The sequence below is a fragment of the Leptodactylus fuscus genome, chromosome 1 (assembly GCF_031893055.1).
Source record: "Leptodactylus fuscus isolate aLepFus1 chromosome 1, aLepFus1.hap2, whole genome shotgun sequence".
Taxonomy (NCBI): domain Eukaryota; kingdom Metazoa; phylum Chordata; class Amphibia; order Anura; family Leptodactylidae; genus Leptodactylus; species Leptodactylus fuscus.
This window is the reverse complement of record NC_134265.1, coordinates 50,431,303-50,455,313: the sequence shown is the minus strand read 5'-3', so window position 1 is coordinate 50,455,313 and position 24,011 is coordinate 50,431,303. Positions and strand designations below refer to the sequence as shown.

Here is a 24,011-nt window from a genome sequence, read left to right as displayed (position 1 = left end):
CCCATCACAAGAAGGCAGAGCTTCTTGTGATGCCATAAGATCCCAGCTGCTATATATATATATATATAATATATATAATATATAATATATATATTATATTCTTCAAAAATTGTCATAATAAACAGACCTTTGTAGGGCATTTCAACATCAGTTGATTTATTTTTTTAGGGAAAATACAGTCTCCTAAACCTCAGCTGAACTCTACACACATTGTGTACAGGAATCGGGAAAGTGGAGACAGTAATAAAGTAGTCTTTGCCCTCTATTTGATGATTCTGGCTGGGCTCCCGAACTGTCATGGAAATTAGAAACTATTAGCATGTTCAGGAACGTCCTTGCAGAGTTATAGGCTGGACTGGCGGATGTTTTAATTTCACATATGACTGACAAGCAGTTAAAGAGGACCCTTCACCACCTCGACCAATTCTAGTTCTGTCAAAAGGCTCCTCCCCACTGATTCCTGCTCAGTTGGAATTTTCTCTCCATCATTCCTAAGCAACAAGCGCAGTTAGTTTGGTGCTTGATTTGCTATTTAAAGAGCACCTGTCGTGTCCTCAGGCACATGTGGTTTTATATAACGCTAGAATGCCAACAATGCGCTGAATTCAGTGCACTGTTGGCTTACCTGTTATGTGCCCCGGGGCTGGAGATATTGGTGGTGATACCGATCTCTGCCCACTGACAGAAGGGCGTTTCTGACAGTCTAGCTGGGCTGTAAGGAGTGGACCCCCGAGGGTACTTATCCATAACCCTGTAATGTCAGAGAGGGCATTCCTTACTGCTCAGCCATGATGTCATGGAAGAGTACTATTGGGGAGGCGTTCCTCACAGCCCAGCTAGTCTGTCAGGAATGCCCTTCTGACAGTGATCGGTGCTGCATAATGGCAAGGATATCTCCAACCCCGGGGCATATAATGGGAAAGCCAACTGTGCGCTGAATTCAGCGCACTGACTGCTTTCTAGCGGTATAGAAAAGCACATGTGCCCGAGGACATGACAGGTCCTCTTTAAGCTCTGTAATGTCAGGCAGGGGGTGTGATTCAGAGCTCCAATCTGAGGAAGCCAATGTCAGCTCATAATTGCACCCCTTGTCTGCTCCTGCCTGACACCATCCTCCTGACAGTACAGAACCTAAGGGCTTGTTCACATCTGCACTCAGGACTCCATTATACAGGTTTCCGTTTCCTAAACAAAACTGGGCAGGAGATGGAAACCTGCCGGCATCTTTCTAACCCATTCATTTGAATGGGTTTGAAAAGTGTCCGGCCGTGAGCGCCGGTGAGCGTTTTCTGTTCTCCGCAGTGAAACCGTTTTTTTTAAAACCGGACACAGAGTCGGACATGCAGTACTCTGTGTCCGGTTTTAAAAAAACTAAACGTTTTGCCATGCAGAGCATAAAATGCTCACCGGAGCTCACGGCCGGACTCTGCATGACAGGTTTAGAAGACGGAAACCTGATAATGGAGAGCCGAACGCTGGTGTGAACCCAGCATAAATAGTATATCAGGCACCAAAACTAACAGCATTGATTACTTGGGAACGGTGAGGGCTAGAGAAATTTTTTTTTTAACTGCACCAGAATCGGTGGAGCAGCAGCTACTGATGTAAATAGAAGGAGGTGAAAGGTCCTCATAAAGATACACTGTTGAACTGAAGATGCCTTCTTTTTCTTAATGATACAGTGCTGTGGACCAGAGAGGGCCTTCTCCTTAACATCATTTTTCTCACTGACATTCTCTTATTTTTTTTTTACTCTCAGAGAAAAGAGATGAAGTGGTTTATTATGATACATATGAAAGTATGGAGGCAATGCTCGAAACAGAAGACATGGCATCATCCATACATTTACAGAGGGAAGAGTTGCACAAACTTCAGCTCAAAGTTCGGCAGCTGGAGGCAAAACGAGGGCGAATTTCAGCAAAAAAAGCCTACCTCAGAAACAAAAAGGTAAGGTGCACATGTATACGCAGGATAAGTAGCTGTCACATATATCCCAGGTAAATAAAGGACCGGGCAGTTTATTATTCCACTATTGCCCAATCCTTAGGCGGTAGGAAGAGAAGTCCCCTCCACATGTGTTTAGATGGCTGGTGGATTTACCACCCCTCCACCCCCTCCTTCCCCAAAAAAAACCCAAAACCAAAACACAAGCAAAACAACAACTGCACATTCCACCAATATTTGTATGATGGTGTATAACTATAGGAATATGTGATATAGTCATAAATGTCTTCAGCTGGAGTACCTCTTTAAAGGGAGGGCCTCAGGTCTCTTAAAGCATATCTCTACTTCCAAGACAACTTTTCATAAATAAGTAGTGTGGATGAATATAAGAAGCTTTGTGTCTCTCTTCACTTACTATGTTGCTGTCCTCCTTATCTTCACTCAGACGGTTTATCTCTATAGAATACATGTCTGTCTTTAACCTTGCATACAGAAGTCTATGGAGATAGGAAGGGGGTGACTGTCATCAGCAATTTTATTGCCCAATTTTGTACATTGGTAGACTCTTAGATTGAACGTTATCAGTGTCAGAATAGCTATGTCTCTCTCAGAGTAGCAGAATGTAGCTTCTCATTTATTTGTCTTATTCAGCAGCCTACTCCCAGCCCCCTCTCCTTAGACTTCTATATAAAAAGTAACTCAGTCTGATAAGTGGGCAAGGAAACCTATTTCTTTAATAAGATATATCACAAAGTTGTACCTGTACTATTCATTTGTGAAAAGTTGTTTACTAATGGGAGGTAGAATTTAATACCCTCTAAACCATTATAGGACTTTTTTGGGGTCTTTTATAGGCACAGAAACATACCTTTATAGCCACAGACTGATGAAATATTGCAGTAATTATCACATTTTTTTGCATATGCAAATCATCATGCAAGTTCATTGAGTGGGGGTGGGGTGGGGTCACTTGATTTGTCAGATTTGCCTACGAAGTAAATCCTGTGTGTATGTGGTAAGTTTAAAGGGAGCCTGTCACCTGTCACAATCACTGTAGGAGACTGTAGGGTTATTGGTTGGACTTGATGGACTGATGTCTTCATCCAACCTCATCTACTATGTAACCTGAAAAGTTATCTCAGCCCCCGTGTATCACAGGAAATATCAGATTGAGGACATCATACCTTTACATCAGGGGTCTCAAACTCAATTTACCCGGGGGCCGCTGGAGGTAGAGTCTGGGTGAGGCTGGGCCGCATCAGGTTTTCCCAATTTTTTTTTCTCTAAAAGTTGCCATATTCTGATAGGCGTAACTTTTTTATACGTCCGTGTACGGGGATACATAGGGCATTTTTTTTGCGGGGCCGGGTGTAGTTTTTAGTTCTACCATTTTCGGGAAATGCTATTGCTTTGATCACTTTTTATTCAAATTTTTATCAGAATCAAAACAGTGAAAAAACGGCGGTTTGGCACTTTTGACTATTTTTCCGACTACGGCATTTACCGTACAGGAAAAATATTTTTATAGATTTGTAGAGCAGGCGATTTCGGACACGGGGATACCTAACATGTATGTGTTTCACAGTATTTAACTACTTTTATATGTGTTCTAGGGAAAGGGGGGGATTTGAATTTTTAATACTTTATTTATTTTTTTTACAAAATTTTTTTTTTTTTGCATTTATTAGACCCCAGGGGGTCTGATCACTAATGCAATGCATTACAATGCTAATGCATCGCAATGCATTGCAAAAAAATCAGCATTTCTTTTGCAGGCTACATAGAGCAGCCTGCAAAAGAAAGAGATTGTAGACAAGCCTGTGAGCCTTGTAAAGGCTCCCGGCTGTCATGGCAACGTGACGTCGGCCCTGGAGCATGCTCCAGGTGCCGGCGATCACTGGCAAAATGGCAGCGCCCTTTGACCGTGGCGCCGGAGGGGTTAATGCCTACGATCGGTCCCGAGACCGATCGCAGACATTAGCGCCGGTTGTCTACTGCTTAAAGCAGTAGACACCCGGCGGCTATGGCGGCCGCCCGACTCCCGGGTGGTCGCCATAGTTACACACCCGGCATGTGCCGCAAACTATTGTCCCGAGGGCCGCAGTTGGCCCGCGAGCCGCGAGTTTGAGACCCCTGCTTTACATAGTCCAATGGATGCTACGTTTCCTTGAAAAAAACATTTTCATGAATATGCAAATAAGGTTGGAGTGCAATGGGGTCGTGCCAGTGTCAACCCTGAATTTAGAACAGTTGGATGATTGGGTGCTCTCTATTGTACTTTTTCCCCATTTGCGTGTTCAGCACTTTAAAGGGATTCTTTCATTAAAATCCCATTTTTTTCTTGATCACACGTAGGAATAGCCTTAAGAAAGGCTATTCTTCTCATACCTTTTAGATTTCTTCTCCGCGCCGCCGTTCTTTAGAAATCCCGGTTTTCTTCTGTATGCAAATGAGTTCTCCTGCATTTTCTTGTGGCTGCCAGGCATGTCCAGTCAGCTCTGCTCGAGGCCTGATGGCAGAGCCGACTGCGCATGCCTAAAAGATTGAAACCCAGGACGGAAGAAGATGCAGGGAGAGGCCGTTCCTGAAGAAGATGGAGGCGGCACTGGAGATTTCTCTCGCAGCGTTGGGGACGCACCCAGTGCTGTTTGAGGACAGGGACCGCCCCCGGTGCTGTGAGAGAACTAATTTGCATACTGAGGAAAACTGGGATTTCTACGGAACGCCGCCGCAGAGAAGACATCTAAAGGTAGGAAAAGAATAGTCTTTCTTAAGGTTATTCCTACGTGTGATTGAGAATAAAATGAGATTTTATTGATAGGATCCCTTTAATAGAAATGCAGAATGTGTTGGACTAACAGTAGGTTTGATGTTAAGAATAATGTCCCCAGCAAGGATCTGTGGCTGATTGTTATTGAGTTTTCTGACTCCCCTTAAATAACTAATACCCCTTTAAGTTACTCGGTGCCAGTATATCACATTTCATTGACGCTAGGTTCACACTAGCGTTTTGATTTCCGTCCTTCGGGTCGGCATAGAAACTTGGAAGATGGAGACCCTGTTTACTTAAAAAACGTTTACCAGCCGAAACCCATGGAACCTATATACTATAATGAGGTCTGTTAGGTTTCCACCCAGTCTTGTACTGAAGTCCTCCTTGCAGGATTTTTCTCTGCCAATTTTAGGCGATTTTCTTCAGTGGAGTCTCCTACACAGACTCCAACACAAGTGTGATTCCAGCCTTAGTATGTCATAGCTTACTAACATTTTGGCCTATGGTTGGTTTGTTTTATTTTTAGGAGATTTGCATTGCTAAGAACAGTGAAAAGATGCAGCAGCGTCTTCAGACCGATGAGCAGTATAGAATTCATCATTCCGCACAAATGGTGAGTTTATACTTTTATATACTAGAAATGCATCTCATGTATTAATGTAGGAGACAGCAATGTAATGTTTGGGGGCTTGTTTCTTTGTTTAAGGAAATGTCGGGTCGGGTTAGGTTGGTTAGGGTCATGAGGTGTTCACGAGGTGGTGAACAACTGCTACATGACTTTCTTATTTTGCATACCTTGATTCCAATATTGAGGGAATTAAAGAAACGAAATACAGTACAGTCTTGGACCTAATAAAGCCCCCCCAGGACTGTCTAGTAATATTGTATGTTTGGGCGTACCAGTACAGAGGCAGCAAAGGATTGTCATTTAGATATGTGAGTAAAGAAGGGAGAATTTTTTAAGTGATTTATTTAGTTAGTTAGTTAGTTATTCCAGTTTTCTACAACTTTTGTAACTTTTTTGGCTCTTGGGGAAGGGGGGTGTGCTGGACTAATGGGGCCAAATGCAGTTAGACAAATTTACTATAATTTGTTCCGGAAATGGGTGTGAATTACAATGCTGACCTACACCAGCTCATAGCCGGCATAGATTTCTGCCACATAGAAGCACAGTGTACTTCCAAATAAAACTGAGATGACCCTTTAAGGGCGGTTTCACACCTGCACCCGGTCTCCGCTTTACAGGTTTCCATCTTCTGCTCAAGAAGCTGGACAGGAGACGGAAACCGGCAGTCAGTTTTCAAGCACATTCATTTGAATGGGTTTGCAATGTGTCCGCCCGTGAGCATTTCTGCTGCAAAACCGTTTTTTTTTTTTTTTTTTTTTTTTTTTAACCGGACACAAAGTCGGACATACAGGACTTTGTGTCCGGTTAAAAAAAAAAAAAAACTGTTTCGCTGCTGAGAACAGAAGATGCTCAGGGGCGGACAATGACTGCTGAGTTTCCATCTCCTGTCCAGTTTCTCGGGCAGAAGACTGAAACCCACAAAGTGGAGACCGGGCGCAGGTGGGAACCCGCCCTAAAGGAGTAATCTAACTAATAAAAAAATAAGCAACACATGAAAATGGTGGCAAATGATATAAACCTAGCCCCCGAGGAGTCTGCCACCACCAAAATTGATTCAAAACCACTTGCGTGCTATTGTAGGGCTGGTTAGCGACATAGTGAGTATTCCTTGTAGGACATTTTTTTTAATATATATTTTGTTTTGTCTTGAGGCACGTGACAAACAACAAGATGAAGAAGATCGCAAAAGCACGTGGGTTACTCAGGAGCGACAGAAGACATTAGACAGGCTCCGCACATTTAAGCAGGTGAGCTCCTCCTGGCAGGCCGCCATGCTTAGTTTAGTTTGCATGTTCTTGGAAGTGTTTTCATGGCTTATCCATTGATGTCCTATCCTTTAGAATTGTTCAGGAGTTGAAGAATAGTGGGGGGTCTGACAATTGGGACCCCTGCAGATAAACTATTGGAAGTAGTGCTGGATGTCTTTGAGCATCACTTCTGCTTTACAGGCTATGTAAGGTCATGTTTATTGGTCAAATGTAAAATTTATGGCGCTGTGTTTGGTTTTGTGTGAAGAGGCCACAATGTTCTTCTGGATGATGCGGTCTCTTCAGACAGCTGATTGTTGGGGTCCTGGGTGTTGCACCCCCAATGATCTTCAATTTCTGACCTATTCTAAGGAAGCCTGGAAACGCCTTTAATGGCGACATTAACAGTAATGATGACTTTATTCTTGTAGTTATTTGGAATCACTTGTGTTACACACGCCTTATTTTTGAAAGAAAATGGCCATTTGGTATAGGGAGAACTGGTAAGATGGCTTCCTGACACGTGCCTTGTACAATAATTAAATGTTCTTTTTGTGTCTTTCCCATGAAATTTTATTCTTATAACCACAAGTGCATTGTTGAACCCTTTATCATGGTTTGAGGCCCTATATTATGTTATGTCTTAGTGGTCTTACAGGACTTTGATATTGATGGTCTATTCTTAGACGGTCTTCCTCCCATCACACTGGGTCTTTTATACTGAATATATGGCACAGGTGTGCTACTGTGCTACCCCCTCAGAGGGGCGCCACTGTGCCTGGTAAACAATAAAGAGCACCCTCATCTGCCCCGTCAATCAGCTTGAGGCAGGCATTATCATATAAGGGGCCCCATTTTTTAAACCACCCCAATGCAAAAGATAGTCCACCAGTATCCAAGCCTGTTTAAAGTTCTCTCTAAATAGTATTTGGCCCCACTATTTGGTAAGGTGCAGTAAAAAAAAAGATAAAGCCCAATGGTCAGGATCAGATGATTTTTGTCTAGGATGAACTATCCACGGGATAGGTTATCCGTATCAGATCCATCAGGGTCTGACACCCAATGTGACACTGATGGCCAATTCTTTGGATAGGTCATCAGAATAAAAAAAAAAAAAAAAATCTTCCAATCTTGGAAAATTTGAAGTTGCGAAAAGGCACAACCAGCAGGTGATATGTCTCATGTTTATCTAGGAAATCTATTTGTACCTCACATTCACAGCTTTCCTCAGTAATAGGGGCACAGTAATAGGATGTACCATTTAGTGCTGGTGCTCCGTGTTATGGTGGTGACTAATTATTACAATTAATGATATATTAATTTGCTTATTTCATGTTCAGCGTCATCCTGGGCAAGTGATCCTTAAATCAACAAGACTGCGTTTGGCTCATAGTAGACGAAAACCCACAGGAAGAATTCCCCCCAGTGTCGATGAACCACAATCCCTCTCGGTCAGTATTCAGACACAGGGGAGCCTTGACGTGGAATCACCAGAAAATGTCCAGCCGTTGGGGGTTGAAAAGCTCGAAAACCTAAAACTTGAAGAGAATTTATTACCTCCCGATGTAGATACCTCTGGACTTCAGCAAACCGCTTCACTCCCCACTTTAACTCATGAAACACTTGAAACCAATGCTGTGCAACCCATTTCACTTCCAGTGTACTCTCCACCACCCCCACCATTACCGCCACCGCCTCCACCACTTCCTCCACCTCAGAAGAAAGAAGCAAGTCCCTTAGAAGTCAGAGTTATTCATGTTAAGAAGGAGTCAGAAGAGTCGGCACCCCAGACACCTCCTAGCGGCCCTTTGTCCCAATTATTTGACAGCAGTCAGCTTCTTAGTGCCAGAAAAAAACTGAAGAAAACTGGAGCTCTGGAAGGTATACAACGAAGAAGAGGTATGTCGCCCAGATTATTACTAGTTCTTATAAAGCACCGTTAATTCCACAATGCTGAATACATGACAAACTAAAGGGTTTCAGAACATAACATGGGACATACACATGAGTTTACAGGGGTATTTCCTTCTTATAAAATAGTGGCATATAGATAGGAGATGCCATAACTCTTTGTGATTGGTGGAGGTCTGACCTCTAGGATCCCTACTGAAGGGGCTGCAGCATTCGTACATCTCTGAGCCCACTTCACAGTCGTTTCCTGCTGGAGGGCGCTCGTAACCACTGCACCACACATCCATTCAAGTGAAAATGGCCTTTTGCAAATATCTGCACAGCTAGGTGGCCAGCACCACCGGCTTATATGGTAGTGTAGTGCCAGTAGGGTTTTTGTAGGTTTTCCCAAAGAGGCGGGTTTTCAGGTTGCTTCTGAAGATTCAGATGATGGGACACAGTTAACTGTTTGGATAGTGGATTCTAGAGTATTGAAGATACAGGAGAGAGATGTATAGAGGAGACAGGTTGTAAATGGCCTTGTATTTCAATGTTATTACTTACAATAGAATTTGCACAGGAAGGGAACGAACGTGCAGGAAGAGAGGGGATGTTGTGATGATGTTCTCTGGGATGTTGAGCCGTGCCAACTCCAGTGCCGTGGCCAGCTGCGCTAGGTTACGCGGTTGAGCATCCATGGCGCGAACAACACGATCGAGGTGGTCCCACAGATTCTCGATTGGGTTTAAGTCCGGGGAATTTGCTGGCCAAGGGAGTACGGTAAACTCATCCTGGTGCTCCTCGAACCACGCACGTACACTACGAGCTTTATGACATGTCGCATTGTCCTGCTGGTAGATGCCATCATCCTGAGGAAAGACACTTCACATGTAGGGGAGAACATGGTCCGCAAGGATAGATGCATACTTGTGTTGATCCATTGTGCCTTTCACAATGATGAGTGCACCCAGATGGCTGATGACACGTGCCTTCTGCCATTGGTTATTTAATATTGACGTCAAGAGTAAGCGGTGGTCACATTAATATAACTGGACTGTGTATAAGGTGCAATGCATTGCAAAATACCGGCATTTGTATCATAGGGATCCGACAATCCTCCCCAAAATGATGGCATCATGTGGTGCCAGGGAAAGGCACCAGTGCAAGCACCGATCATGGGCCTTAGTGCTGGGTCTTTGCTGAGCTGAGTGGCCGCCATGTTTAAAACCCAACTTCCACCATACTATTACAGCAGATGTCGGGAAGGGGTTAAGGAGTAGTAGTTTACTAAAATGTGTCTGATTTTTTATGGTTTGTCTGTTATAAGCGATGCACGTTTCATAACGGGGACCCTACTCAGAAAAAAAAAACGCTGAGAGCATGCTGTTCTTTCTAGGATCCCAACAATTGGCTATATTCTGTGTCAGTGGTTCTCAACCTCAAATTTTCCCATGGGTACCCCTAAAGTAATGATCACTTACAAATGTTAATAAAATAAGGCTTCATTTAAAAGTCTTGTTATGTAATGGACCCCTCATTGCCCCCACATATAGTGTAATGACCCTCACACTCAGTAGAATGACCCCTTCAGTACTGCAGCTCTATTATAATGGATTACAGTGTCCGCACCTATAATATAATGACCACACGTGTAATAAAATGGCCCCCATCCTTAGTGATGTTTAAGGAGCAAGTGGTAAGCTGCATTCATTACTTAAATGGGGGCGGATTAAGGGTACTTTGGGACTGCAGAAAGTTCAGCGCCGCCCCCCCCCCCCCCCCCCAATTCATGCCAAAGATCCCTGTGACAAAATAATGTACCATAGCCCGTCCACACAGTATTATGCCTGATAGTGGTTCCTACACACAGTATTATATCCCACAGTGGCCCCTCCACACAGTATAATGTCCCTGAGTGGCCCCTACGTTCACAAACTTGGGGACTTTCTCACAATTCCATGTTCAGCTGATTCCACATTTTTGGGGTTTGGCCGAACCCATAATTATGTGGGCAGAGAGGGACTACCGGATGCTCAGGAGCGGTAAGGCAAGGGGAGTATATGTATTTTTTTTTTTATTTTCCCTCACCTCCCTTGGACCTTCACTTATTGTACCCTGAGTTCTGAAGAGACCCCAGAGTGTTGGGAAACTTTTGGAAATCTCGGATCAGATCTGGTTCTCTCATCCCGACTTGTAATTTGTGTTGAGTCCATTAGGCTTCAGGCTTTGCTTCTTCGTTGGTCCTCTATTTCTGCTGCTGCCATGCTCTGATGGGTTTTTTGAGTAAGGACTATGGGAGACCACAGGAAGACATAACTCATCATGTAGGTCTATCAACCTGTTTGTAGCTATAGATAGTCCCATTGCAAATATGACAACACAAAAAACTGGACTTAATACACCTCCAGCTACAAGACGGAGACCGAGCTGCAGTGTCTCACATCAATGCCCAGAAAATTTCCAGGTGAGCTCCTTCATACTTTCCTCCTTTGGTTATCAGTCCTGATGGGGAGTCTCCTGGTTATTCTCATGGATTCTTAGTGTTCTCATCCTGGTGCATTTTCAATCTGCCCAGAATATATTTTCAATTTACGGAACGTCTTGAGATTGTGGATCTGTTCATCACATATAGATAGATAGATAGATCCACAATCTCATAACCTGCCCCATTGGGCTGCCCCTCTAAAGATCAGACTGTGCTTACACTACTTACATATAACATGTATTAGTGTGCCACAATAGTTTATAGTACATGGAGGACTGTAGCGGTTCATGGACCATATGCTCCATCTGTACATGGACGACTATGTGGCGGTTCATAGACCGTATGCTCTCTCTGTACATGGATGACTGTGTGGTTCTGTTTGTGTCTCTGTGAATTATACTTACTGAGTAATGCAATAATCGCTGCGAAAATTTACACCGGACACAGAAACAGCTGATTTTACACCATTCAAAATAAGGGCTTGTATTATATCCTACTAAATGATGGGAGTTGTTGTTCTTCTATCAGCTCCATGGAGTCTGAGCTCCTGTGATGGTCCATCTGACCATCCATAAATAAGGTCCTGAGATAAGAGCCCCAACCCGATGATCCAGAGGAAGCTGAAGAAAAACTCCGGAAATCTGAGTCTCAGGGAAAAAAAAATAAATTCTTTGATTTTATAGCAATCAGCAATATAACCCATGTCTATCTATCTGACTACTGCTGCCCCATACCAGAAACCTGCCCTGAAGAGCTTAAAGGGGTTGTCCCACGTTGCATACTCGCTAGTCTTCGCTGCAGCAAATTCTTCTGGCTTTGTTGCGTCATTGGTGTGCGGGGTTACATATGCAAAGCCAGCGACGAGAAGTCGTCGCTTCTATGCCGCTGGCCCTGCGTGTGTGCTGCCGATGCACTAGGCATCGGACTTACAGCCTTCACAGTGTAATACAGACCCGGCATCCGCTGTAATAGAGAGACGGATGCCGGGGAGTGTAGACGCTGGCACAGGTGAAGCCTGCAGCGGCAGGACCGATGCTGCTATTCTGCAACTCCTCCCGCCCCCTCCCCTCCCCTCCGGAATAGCAGCATCGCTCCTGCTGCTGCTGGCTTCACCTGTGCCGGCATCTACACTCCCCGGCATCCGCCTCTCTATTACAGCAGATGCCGGGTCTGTATTGGCAGCCCCTTCCCCCAAAGGGTAAACTACCCCCCCCCCCCCCCTCCAGGCTCGCTCTTGTGCACTTAGCCCCTCCTCCCTCCCCCCTCAGAGCAGCAGATACATCACTTGACTTATGACCAGATAAGTCAAGGGATGTGTCAAAAAATGAATGAAATGATATAGTGTACAAACAAAGCAGTTTTGCTGAAGCAATGTATTTAGGGAAAGTCTTACATTCACATTAACAAGCAGTATAGATAGGATCCTTGTGATGGGACAACCCCTTTAAAGACTAGGAAATATTGCCACAATACAGGCTTACAATGTATATAGATGTGTATGAATAGCTGTAGATACATTGTGTATCTCATCCTCTGTGTTGATGGGGGTTATCCTGCTTCTAAAAGCTTACAAATCATAGTTGGGAATCTTCTTCATGATGAAATATAATAAATGATGACCATGGTGGCCGCTTATCTCTAAGACAGGGGCTACACGGTGACTTTAGCCACAACACACATGACACAGCCAAAGATCAGCAGGTAACACAGCTGGCACCTCAGCCAGTGAACGCGAATATGGTTGTGACTCGATGACTCGCAAGGGCGGGATCGCCCAACAATCCAGGTCATTTTAAGTTTTGGACCCAACCATCAGTTGCAACCACTGCTGTAACAACTATTAGCTAATATATCAGCAGATTTGCAGATGTTTATTTGCTTGTCATAACGCAGCTACATTCACTTTCCTGAGAGTTAATGGAGAAAGTGCTACACTGTGATCTCAAACCACATGATATATGCTGCAGCCAGGGTCACCATGTAGCCCAGTCTCAGAGATAGATGCTGGTCATCATCAGTACTAACCTAAAGAGAGGATTCCTGCCACTAAAGTCAATCTCCAGATGTCTATTGACTGGAGATTAACCACATGGCTTACAATCTATTCCATAGTTCCCTCTGACTTTCCATGAATAGACTGGCCTTTCTCTTCTTAGGTTACAATCTGTGGAAAACCATCGTTGACTCTTTAAGGATCACCGTTATGAGTTTCAACCACCAGCTATGTTGTAACAAAAATATTTCAGCTACATGCAGGCCATGAGCAGTTATGACTTCATCCACACTGACCCCCAAAAATTATAGGGAGCAGTCTGGAGCAATTTAGGGGGGAAAAAAAAAAAATCAATTGTAGACTATGAAGGGGCTCATGGTATAAAACATAGCAGGAGTGGTCATTAAATGGTTAATGTCTGCTCTGCCCTTAGGACCCTTTAATCTAATATACATATACACATACATTCGAGTATAAGCCGAGTTTTTCAGCACAGTTTTTGTGCTGAAAAAGCCCCTCTCGGCTCATACTCAAGTTAAGTTAAGCAAAAAAAAAAAATATATAGATAGATAAAAACTCAGCTTATACTCGAGTACATACGGTGTATATACGTGTGTGTGTGTGTGTGTGTATATATATATATATATATATATATATATATATATGTATGTATAATTTTACGTTCTGTGACATCTTGGCTTGCGATGAGAACTTTGTGGTGTTGACTTTGTAATGCTACGATGATAATCTTCTTGAGAAGACTTTACATAAAGAACTTCTGCTTATTCAAAAGAAGGTAAAAAAAAACAAAATCAATAGTTTCCTCTTCTCTTCTGATTGTCCTAGTCCAACTCCTGAGCTGCCAAGTACCTTAGAAAATCTATGATTTCAACTTGAGGCTTATTAAAACAAAGGCTATGTGTTTCTTTTCCCTGCAGTGCCTCTGCAGGAAAAATGGAGAATAACATCTGCAATTACTGATACAACACAACCCTGATAATGTAAACCCCACCTTCCCATTCTCCTGGGGCCTCACATTCCCCTATAGAGCCTATGGAAGGACATTGTTTAATGTAGGCAATCTTCCCAAACCCTGTGTCAAGTTATTATATTTTATTAATAATCCTACTAATATAAGTGTGAAAGTTTGTGTGTTTGGATGTTTGTAAGTTTGGATGTTTGTTCCTCAATCACGCTAAAACGCCTGGACGGATTTGCGTGCAATTTTCCACAAACATAGTTTTCCCTTAGGATTGTGTCACAGGCTACTTTTGGTGCCACTAAACAACATGGCTTCCTAGCAGGAGACTCACAAAAGCAGGACTCCTAGCCCCAGCTGTAGACTCACACACACTGCCTGGCATTTCCTGCCTCAACCTGCCTGCACACTCCTTACTGTCACCTCAGGAGTAGCCCTCACTCTACTCACTCACATTTACATATAGCTTTCCTCACTACATACACAACACATCACATTGTCTGTATCACTACATACACAATACAACACATCACATTGTCTGTATCACTACATACACAATACAACACGTCACATTGTCTGTACCACGACATACACAATACAACACGTCACATTGTCTGTATCACTACATACACAATACAACACATCACATTGTCTGTATCACTACATACACAATACAACACATCACATTGTCTGTACCACGACATACACAATACATCACATCACATTGTCTGTATCACTAGATACACAATATAACACATCACATTTGCTAGCCCACCAAACTTTTTAAAGCACTTTTACAGTTTCACACGTCTGTGTCCGCCCAATTCTCAAATCACCGCAGACGAAGTCGCGGGTAAAAGCTAGTATAATATAAAATCTATTTCTAAATGAAGATGATAGGAATGATAAATGTTGGGCATAATCCTCTGGTACTTACCTCTAACTGCCTGTGGAGGAGGCGGCTCTGTCCATGTGCTAATGAAGAGGCTGAAATAAAGGCATATATAGAAAGAGTGATTATAAAACATAGTCATCAATAAAGTCATTTACAATACAAGGACATGAAGAAATGGAAAGAGAGGCCACATGACTGCCCACAGGAAGTGACATCACATGTGAGATGCATGACTTCCTAATGAAACCGCCCACAGGAAGTGACATGTCATGGGGCTTTTGTCTCCATACTATACCACAAATGAGTTCAGAATCCACACTGGAAAGCTGTGGCAAATCTGTCATGTCTTAAGTAGCCTGATTAGATACAAAAATCCATCAGTCGCTAACATGTCCTAATATATAAAGCGCCAGAATTGTGGTGGGAAAAAGTCACAAGCTGTGAGGCACATTTTATTTGCTCAAAAATGCAGCTACTTTTTTCCAATTAAAATTTCTGCGGGGTAAGGACCTTTTTTCATTGATGTTAAAAAAAAAATTTCATAATAATTGTCATGTCCCTGGTCACCTGTTGAAGTCTCTGTAGATTTTGGAACCTCTAGTTGAATCTGTGTCTTTCCCTCCTTGGAGATAGATCCATGGAGGGGCTTTTAAAATTACCTTATTAGGCTGCAAACACATTGTGACACTCGACGTGCCCATGTCACTACTGAGGCCCAATCATAGGCCTCAGCAGAGACCCCGGGAGCATGACGTCAGAGAAGAGTACTAGACACCATCAGGAGGAGGGTGCAGAGTATGGGAGGCAGCAAGGAGGCCCTGAAGAGCGAACGGAAGGGGAGTATAAATGAGAGAGAGAGTATAAGTTTGGACTAAACCGACCTTGTGTTTTGCTACCTATGAATAATAATTTTATATCTCCCTATATTATAAAAATGAATTCCTGTCTGTCTGTCTGTCTGTGCTCTAATGCGAACCAAACGACTGGACCGATCTTCACCAAATTTGGCACAGAGATACTTCAGGTATCCGGGAAGGTTTAAGACGAGACTCCAACTCGCTCGGACGTACCGTTGCTGAGATACAGCATTCCAAACACAATGCCCCCCCCCCTTAGCCAATACAAACCTGCAAGTCTTTCACTCATATTCCAACTGCAATACACATGGTCACTCCACATACACAACCCAACACTGATATCCAAACTGAGATACACGCATCAGAGGATTAGATACACAGATCAGCACACAGTATCACACGCCAGAGGATTAGATACACGCGTCTGCACACAGTCCCACAAACCAGAGGATTAAATATGCGCTTCTGTACACAGTTCCACATGCCAAAGGATTAGATTCACGCGTCTGCACAAAGTACCACATGCCGGGGGATTGGATACATGCGTCTGCACACAGTACCACATGCCAAAGGATTGGATACACGCATCTGCACACAGTTCCACACACCAGAGCATAAGATATGCACATCTGCACACAGTACCACATGCAGTAGGATTAGATACGTGCATCTACACACAGTTCCACATGCCGTAGGATTAGATACGCACCTCTTCACACAATACCACACAGGGGAGGATTAGATACATGCCTCTGCACACAGTACCACAAGCCAGAGAATTAGATACACGTCTCAATACACAGTACCACACAGGGAAGAATTAGATACGCGCATCTGCATACAGTACCACATGCCGTAGGATTAGATATGCGCGTCTACACACAGTTCCACTCGCCGTAGGATTAGATACACGCCTCATCACACAATAACACACAGGGGAGGATTAGATACGCGCATTTGCACACAGTTCCACACACCAGAGGATTAGATAAGCACGTCTGCACACAGTACCACATGCCGTAGGATTAGATACGCGCATCTGCTTACAGTTCCACACGTCAGACGATTAGATATGCACATCTTCACACAGTTGTACACGCCATAGGATTAGATACACGCGTCTGCATACAGTACCACATGCTGTAGGATTAGATACGTGTGTCTACACACAGTTTCACATGCCGTAGGATTAGATACGCGCCTCTTCACACAATACCACACAGGGGAGGATTAGATACGTGCATCTGAACACAGTACCACACTTTGGATGATTAGATACAAGCCTCTGCACACAGTACCACATGCCAGATAATTAGATACGCGTCTCAGCACACAGTACCAAACGGGGGAGGATTAGATACGTGCATCTGCACACAGTACCTCACGCCTGAGGATTAGATACACCTGTCTTCACACAGTACCACACGCCAGAGGATTAGATACGCACATCTGCACATAGTACCACATGCCGTAAGATTAGATACGCGCATCTGCACACAGTTTCACTTACCGGAGGATTAGATACGTGCCTCTTCACACAATGCCACACGGGGGAGGATTAGATACACACATCTGCACACAGTACCACACGCCGGAGGATTAGATATGTGCATCTGCACACAGTACCACACCAACAAGGATTAGATACTTGCGTCTAAACACAGTACTACACGGGGAAGGATTAGATACAGCTTTACTCCAGGTATCCATAACAACTGATCACAGGTTTTTCACTGATATCCAAAATGAGATACACATAATCACATGAGGCTTATGGACATACACACAAACCACATACAAAATACATCAGTGCAAAATTGGACATTTCTTATGGGGCCACTACACAAACATAAAATGTAATATACCCGTGCGAAGCCGGGTCCTCCCTCTAATATATATATATATATATATATATATATAATATTTTTCTCATTAAAATATTTATTAAAGTTAAGAGGATAAAACCAACAAAAACCACAACTGAATGTGGAGGGGGGATCAGGGGAAATGAGGGGTACAGTCACTGTATGGGTAAGCGAGGTGGGGAAGGGAAGGGGACAGGCAAACGCGCAGCAGAGTAAACATTATATCAAGGGAAATAAACAAACTATCAAAAAAACAAACAAAAGGGTGTGCAACACAACTATGAATGAAGGGAAAAGGAAGCGGGGGCGTGATCGCCCTACATAGAGTCAAGGGGGCAGCAGGGTAATGGGGAACAGAAGAGAGGCAGCGGGAGCAAGGTGCAGAGGGAGTAGGGAAAATGGGTGTAAGGGAAGACTGCTGAAGGTATCCTTAGGATGGGGGAACAAAGGTGGACTGAAAGTGTCCCAGAGGAGCCACGTTTATTATTATTATTATTCTCTATTATTTATGGCATAACCTGTGTATTTGTCATAAATGTCTAAAGTGAGAGTACTTTTTTGCTCCCATAAAAGCTCCTGTTCGCAGCTTCACTGACATACACTTCACTGACATACATACATAGTACCTGAATGGTCTTTATATTGGTGACTTTGTTAGTCTAGTACCATGATGCATGATGCGTCCAGATTACTTTCTGCAGTAGTTTTTTTTTTTTTCATGTTACGTGTTTTCTTTAGCCTTTTCTCTTTTTTTGCAGTGAGCTCACCAATGGATGAGGTGCTGGCATCCCTAAAACGTGGTAGTTTTCATCTAAAGAAGGTTGAGCAGCGAACTTTAGCTCCTTTCCAAGATGAGGATGACAGTAATAACATATTAGCTCAAATCAGAAAAGGGGTGAAATTGAAGAAAGTACAAAAAGATGTTTTGAAGGAATCCTTCACGCTTCTGCCTGACACTGACCCACTGACACGCAGCATTCACGAAGCACTTAGACGGATCAAGGAGGCCTCGCCTGAGTCTGAGGATGAAGAGGAGAGTTTGCCTTGTGCGGACTGGGAAAACTAACCGGTATTACACCTTCTCCACATTCTATGGTTAGACAGTCTGATATAAATGTAAATTATACTTACAAGACTTTCTTACTCCTCATTATGCTTTACTAGAACATCAGAGACAGGGAGATCTGCTGTAGCCACTTCCTCCACTAGGCTTCAAGTATGTCTTAGTAATTTGATAACATTCACTTGTCCTTCCTTTGGAGTTTTTAATCTAAATAGGTCCATAATATTGAGCTGGTTACTCTCCTAATATATCTGTATTGTGATCGAAACCTTTTCTCATACAGCACTTCAAATCACGCATATAGTCAGTTACAGGGATTTTATGGGACTACGATATTGGTGACATATCCGTGGGGTAGACCATTAGTATTAGATTAGTAAAATCTGATACCCAGGAGCCCCATCGATAAGCTCTTTGAAAAGTTAATAAATAAATCATGACGCAATGGTTTTTTTTCCAGTTCTACCCCATCAATGATATGTTTCCAGCTTCCCAAAACATGGTATGGAATATTAAATGGGGCCCTTAGTTGTCCCACAAAAAAATCAAGCCTTCATACAACTGGGAATAGAATAGTAAAAAAAAGTTACGGAATTTGGAAAGAGGGATATAAAAACTGACGATGAAAAACTGTAAAAAAGATGAAAATGGCTGTGATAGATTTGGGTTAAAGGGGTTGTCTGGACACAAATCAAATGATATATACTAATAACCTATCCATGGGCCATTAGTATGTGATCTGTCAGGATCTGACTCCCAGACCCCGCACAAATCATCGGTTCTAGCAGCCACTGGGTATTTAAAGCTGCTAGTAGATGGGCAGCATGTGCAGTACCGCAGCTATACAAGTAATAGCCACACTGCAGTTCACCAAAAATCCCACTACCCAGTGGACAGTGATGCTGCTCCGCTCCTGTTACTTCAGTGCTGCACTAGTAGCTTGCAGCATACAGATGATCTGTTTTGGATCCGGGTATTGGTCCCGAACTAGGGATTGAGCCAATCTTGAAATTTCAGGATCGTTTTTAAAATCCGATTTCTGATCATTTTCCATCCGAACCCGATCCCAATTCAGATCCTAATGTCTATGGGATTTTTTAATGATCGAAGATTTTAAAAACGATCCTATTCACCACACAGCGTGGAGTCCAAAAATTGAATGCTTCAATTTTTGGACTCCACACTGTGTAGTGATTAAAAAATCCGCTGGCTACTTAGCCAACTTGCTGACCGGTTACCTACACAGAACCGCTGCCGCCTCCCCTCCCAGTGTGTATGCCGCTCCCCAGAGCTCCGGGCCGTTGTTTTCTGTCCATTTCTCTCCTCTCTCATTCAGACGCCGGCGGAACGCCATACGCGCCCCCACCTCCCTAGTAAATCACTCGTGTCTCCCCACCCTGTACCCGCCCACACTCTCCTAAGCCACTACAAGTCCCGCCTACTCCCAGCATCAGTAACACTAGACTAGGGAGGCGGGGGCGCGCATGGCACTCTGCCGGCATGTGAATGAGAAGAGGAGAGGACAGAGAACAATGGCCTGGAGCTCCGAGGAGCGGCAGCGGTTCTGTGCAGGTAAGTTAAGTTACAGGTAAGGGTTGAGCGATCGGGATCAGAATTACGTTCCCGATCTTTTTTTAGGCGGGATCGGAACCCTATCGCGATCGTGAAATTTACTCAATCGCCGATCAGGGTCTGATCTTTTCGATCCTGATCACTCATCCCTAATCCCAACATATCACATACTGATGACCTGTCCAGTATTCAATTGGGACCAAAAAACTCCTTTAACAGTTCTGACTTTTGAAGATGTAATAATACAGATTAATTTTATTGTTTATATTTTTTACATGATAAATGAGTTTTGGGGCTTTTTGATATTTTTATTTATTTATTTATTTTTTTTTAAGTTGTACTGTTTTTGAAAAATATCTAATGTAATTTCTAATTTCCACTCGATAAACTTGATGTGGTATTTTTTTATGTGCACCCACAGGTGGATCTCACGTACCATTAAGCTACCCACAGCCAAACTGAATTGCTTTTGCTGCATGAAGAAAAGAATGAGAAGAAGAGTAGATCAGGTAGATCCCCTTAAAGAGCCCGCGCTACTGAGAAACCTCATAAACCGGGAGTTGCCATTGAAGCCATTGCATACGCTGCGTGATACTTTCAGGCAAGTTGGATTTTATGAGGTTTTTCTCCGCTTCCAAATGCAATTTTTTTTCTCTTCATGTCGCTGAAGATTTGGTATTTTTACGGCTCACTCTATTGAATCACTTGTGAAGTTGGATTGTACGATGGACATCTGAAATATCCATATCACTGGATGCACTGAACCCAATCCATGTGAAGGAGAATGACAATAAGTGACCTCCTTTCCAGCAACAGTATCAGACACTGTATTAATGGGAAGTAGATCGTGCGGCGTTTACTCCCATCCAGTGGATTGCAGTAACATACGGTGACGCAACACAATGCGGCCATGGTTAGGCTCTCGCCGTTGCTAAATATTCCAGAGTATCATCATGTCTTGAAAGTCGGGTAAGGTACAGTACACCTGAGACTTTGGTCTGATGTCTCATGCACTCTTTCTCTTGAAGACATTGAATAGGTTGCCGTGGACAAGGAGCTTTTTCCACACTGTTCAATAAATCCGTATAGCTGCTCACGCAACTGACTACATACTGTATATAACCAGCAGTTAGTCATTTTACTAATTCTTATATTTTTGCATTTTTATTATTTTGACGGCTTTTTATTTTATTTGTCTTAATTATTTTATGCAATATTTTGGTTTCGACTTCCTTATTGGGTTTCGTAAGGAAAATGCAAAATTTATATTTATACATCAATCTTAAAAGAAGAATCTAGTATTATTTCCTGTGCATATTTTCTTTGATAAGCGCGCGATGGCCATTATTTGGGAAAGCTTCCCCTAACCCATTATTTATGACCAACAAGCTACCTAAATTCACGACTGTCCAGTGTGTTACTGGATTTAGGTGAAGCTCCGAGCTTGGCTGCCCCGCTTAATACTTCTAGGTGTCATACAAAAATCTATATTTTGCTTAGTTTTGATAAAAAACCAAAAATAACGTTTAGCCTGGTAGATATAGCTATTTTCTTTATAGATGAACCCAATTTCCGACGTTCCGGCATGATGCTCATGTGAAGCTTTAGCATCCAAGGTTACCAATAGGACATAGCATGCACCCTTATGTATCAGTAATGTACTTTTTTCTACATATGTCAATGAATTTGTATTTTCATTGTTCCATTATTTTAGGAGGTTTTTTTTTCTCTGTAAGTTCCAATTTGCACGGTAAGAATTTTTTTTTTTATTTTTTTTTATTAGTTTTTGTTATAGTTTAAGAAGATGATGGAGTGACCCCGGAGATGTCCCTTTATATCCCAGACATGTTAAGCTTTCATTACTGTACTTTATTGAAAGATGCAAGCTGGGATTGTTCCATGTATGACTGCGTTCACATCTGTTTTAGATCCTCCATCGCAGATTTTGTCAAAAATACCTGACAAAATCATAGAAATGTAATGGACCCTATTCTAGTCAGTAGGGCCCATCAGGTGCTGTTGGTGTCAGTCATGTAATAGATTTGACGCTTTGGTAGTTTTTGTTGTCCTACTCTTTATGTACACCTATCTGCTATGTTAAAGGGGCTCTGAAGCTAAAATTTGTATTTGGGTCCAGAAGGTTTTCATTTTGTCAAACGTCAGCCCCGCTAGTGCATTGGAATCCAGTTTTGTAGTGGGGCTCAGGCCGCTGCTTTGTTTCTGGCTAGGAGGTGGCTTGCTGCAGTTGAAACCTTCTTCTACTTCACTGTCCACAGGGATGAGCAAGCAAACTAACTTTAGGTAAGGCCCTTTATCTTAGCCTGTCCTTTGTCAATGATGGCTTAGTATCCCTTTAAACATCTGATCATGGTTGTCAAGCTACAGTGTGACGTGACACACTTGGATTATTTTCACACTATTGTTAGAGTCCGTTGTTCTCATCAGTGATAGGATGAGAGCAACGGACTTAGACACTGTTAGTAAGTTCACGCTGGGTTTTTTGGTCAGGATTTTGAGGCCGTATCCGCCTTAAAATCCTGACCAAAAAGATGGCTCCCATTGAAATCAATGGGAGCCGGTCAGTTCTTTTTCCAGGAGCCGGTTCCTGGAAAAAGAAGGGACATGCTCATTCTTTCAGGCGGATTCGCCTCGCAGATGGACAGCCATCATGTGACAGATGAGAGCAACAGACTATAACAACAGTAGTGTGAACCCACCTTATACAGACATAAGTATAGGGCATTGGTTGTTAGCTATACTCTTATTTCTTGTGGCTTACCTACTAGGTAGAAAGCTTTCATGCTACAATGTTAATTTTCTTCCCATATTTCCCATATTTTATGCTAAATGTGTACAGATTTTTTTTTTAATATTTGCCACTCACCTTTTTATAACATGACCTCTTAAAACATTATTAACTATGCAAGCAACAAACTCCTGACGCTAACTGAGCACTGTGTATGGGGGAACTATGAGTCTAGTGTTCTTCAGTACTAATATGAATTCACTAATTTTGCACTTTTTTGGTTTAAAGGGGTTCTCCGTGGCGTTAACCTAGATGGCCTAGCCCTAGGATAGGTTATTAATATCAGGTTAGTGGGAGTCTGACTATTAGCACCTTCACTGATCTACTGACAAGACAGACAAGGGCTGCAGACTCCTCATTACCAGTCACAGCCCCGCACATTCTGTAGTGGCTGAGCCTGGTACTGCATGTAGCCCTGTCCCATTCACTTGAACAGTCAAACTTTATGGTGCTGTCATGGTAAACAATGAACCGGTGGTGGTGCCAGGAGTCAGACCCCCATCCATCTGATGTCATCTATATTGAAGTCCTAGGAAACTCCTTTAAGTAACTTTGGGACTTACGCCTGACGTTTCAGATATGACTTAATGTCTGTACTTGGATGTGTCAAAATACAAATGAGTTTTTCTCCTGTTAAGCTAAAGGTACCATATACAAGCCTATAGTTACAGTTTATACATGTGATGTAATGCATACTTGGAGTAATATTATGAATACTTTGCATTACTTATGTTGTGTTGAGTCACAATCTGTATTATACTGCAGAGCTGACATCATAATTCTGCTACTTATTAGAAATAGTGAGGAACCTTGTCAGCAGGTATTCCCATGACACCTTAGTTGAGCTCCTATAATGGAGAAGGATTTATCTTTTTTACATCACGGTAAGGGATCGCTCACATTTTAATGATCAGGTTTACAGAAGCAAAAATGATTGGGAACTGATGAGCACCTGTTCACATAGTTAAGATAGTGTTAAATAAAAATGGATCAGGCTGGGATCACACTGTGAAT

The 24,011-nt window shown here is 42.8% G+C and overlaps 1 protein-coding gene across 1 annotated transcript in view; it reads left to right on the top strand.

Annotated features, from left to right (window-relative positions):
• Positions 1-22,680, top strand: part of JMY (junction mediating and regulatory protein, p53 cofactor) — a 56,245-nt gene extending 33,565 nt beyond the window's left edge. Inside the window, exons 6-11 of the mRNA XM_075270120.1 lie at positions 1,760-1,947; positions 5,244-5,330; positions 6,497-6,592; positions 7,933-8,491; positions 18,315-18,625; positions 20,613-22,680. Coding sequence (XP_075126221.1) covers positions 1,760-1,947; positions 5,244-5,330; positions 6,497-6,592; positions 7,933-8,491; positions 18,315-18,622 — 1,238 coding nt within the window. The 3' untranslated portion in view covers positions 18,623-18,625; positions 20,613-22,680. The remainder of the gene's footprint in view (positions 1-1,759; positions 1,948-5,243; positions 5,331-6,496; positions 6,593-7,932; positions 8,492-18,314; positions 18,626-20,612) is intronic.
• Positions 22,681-24,011: the final 1,331 nt, after the last annotated feature.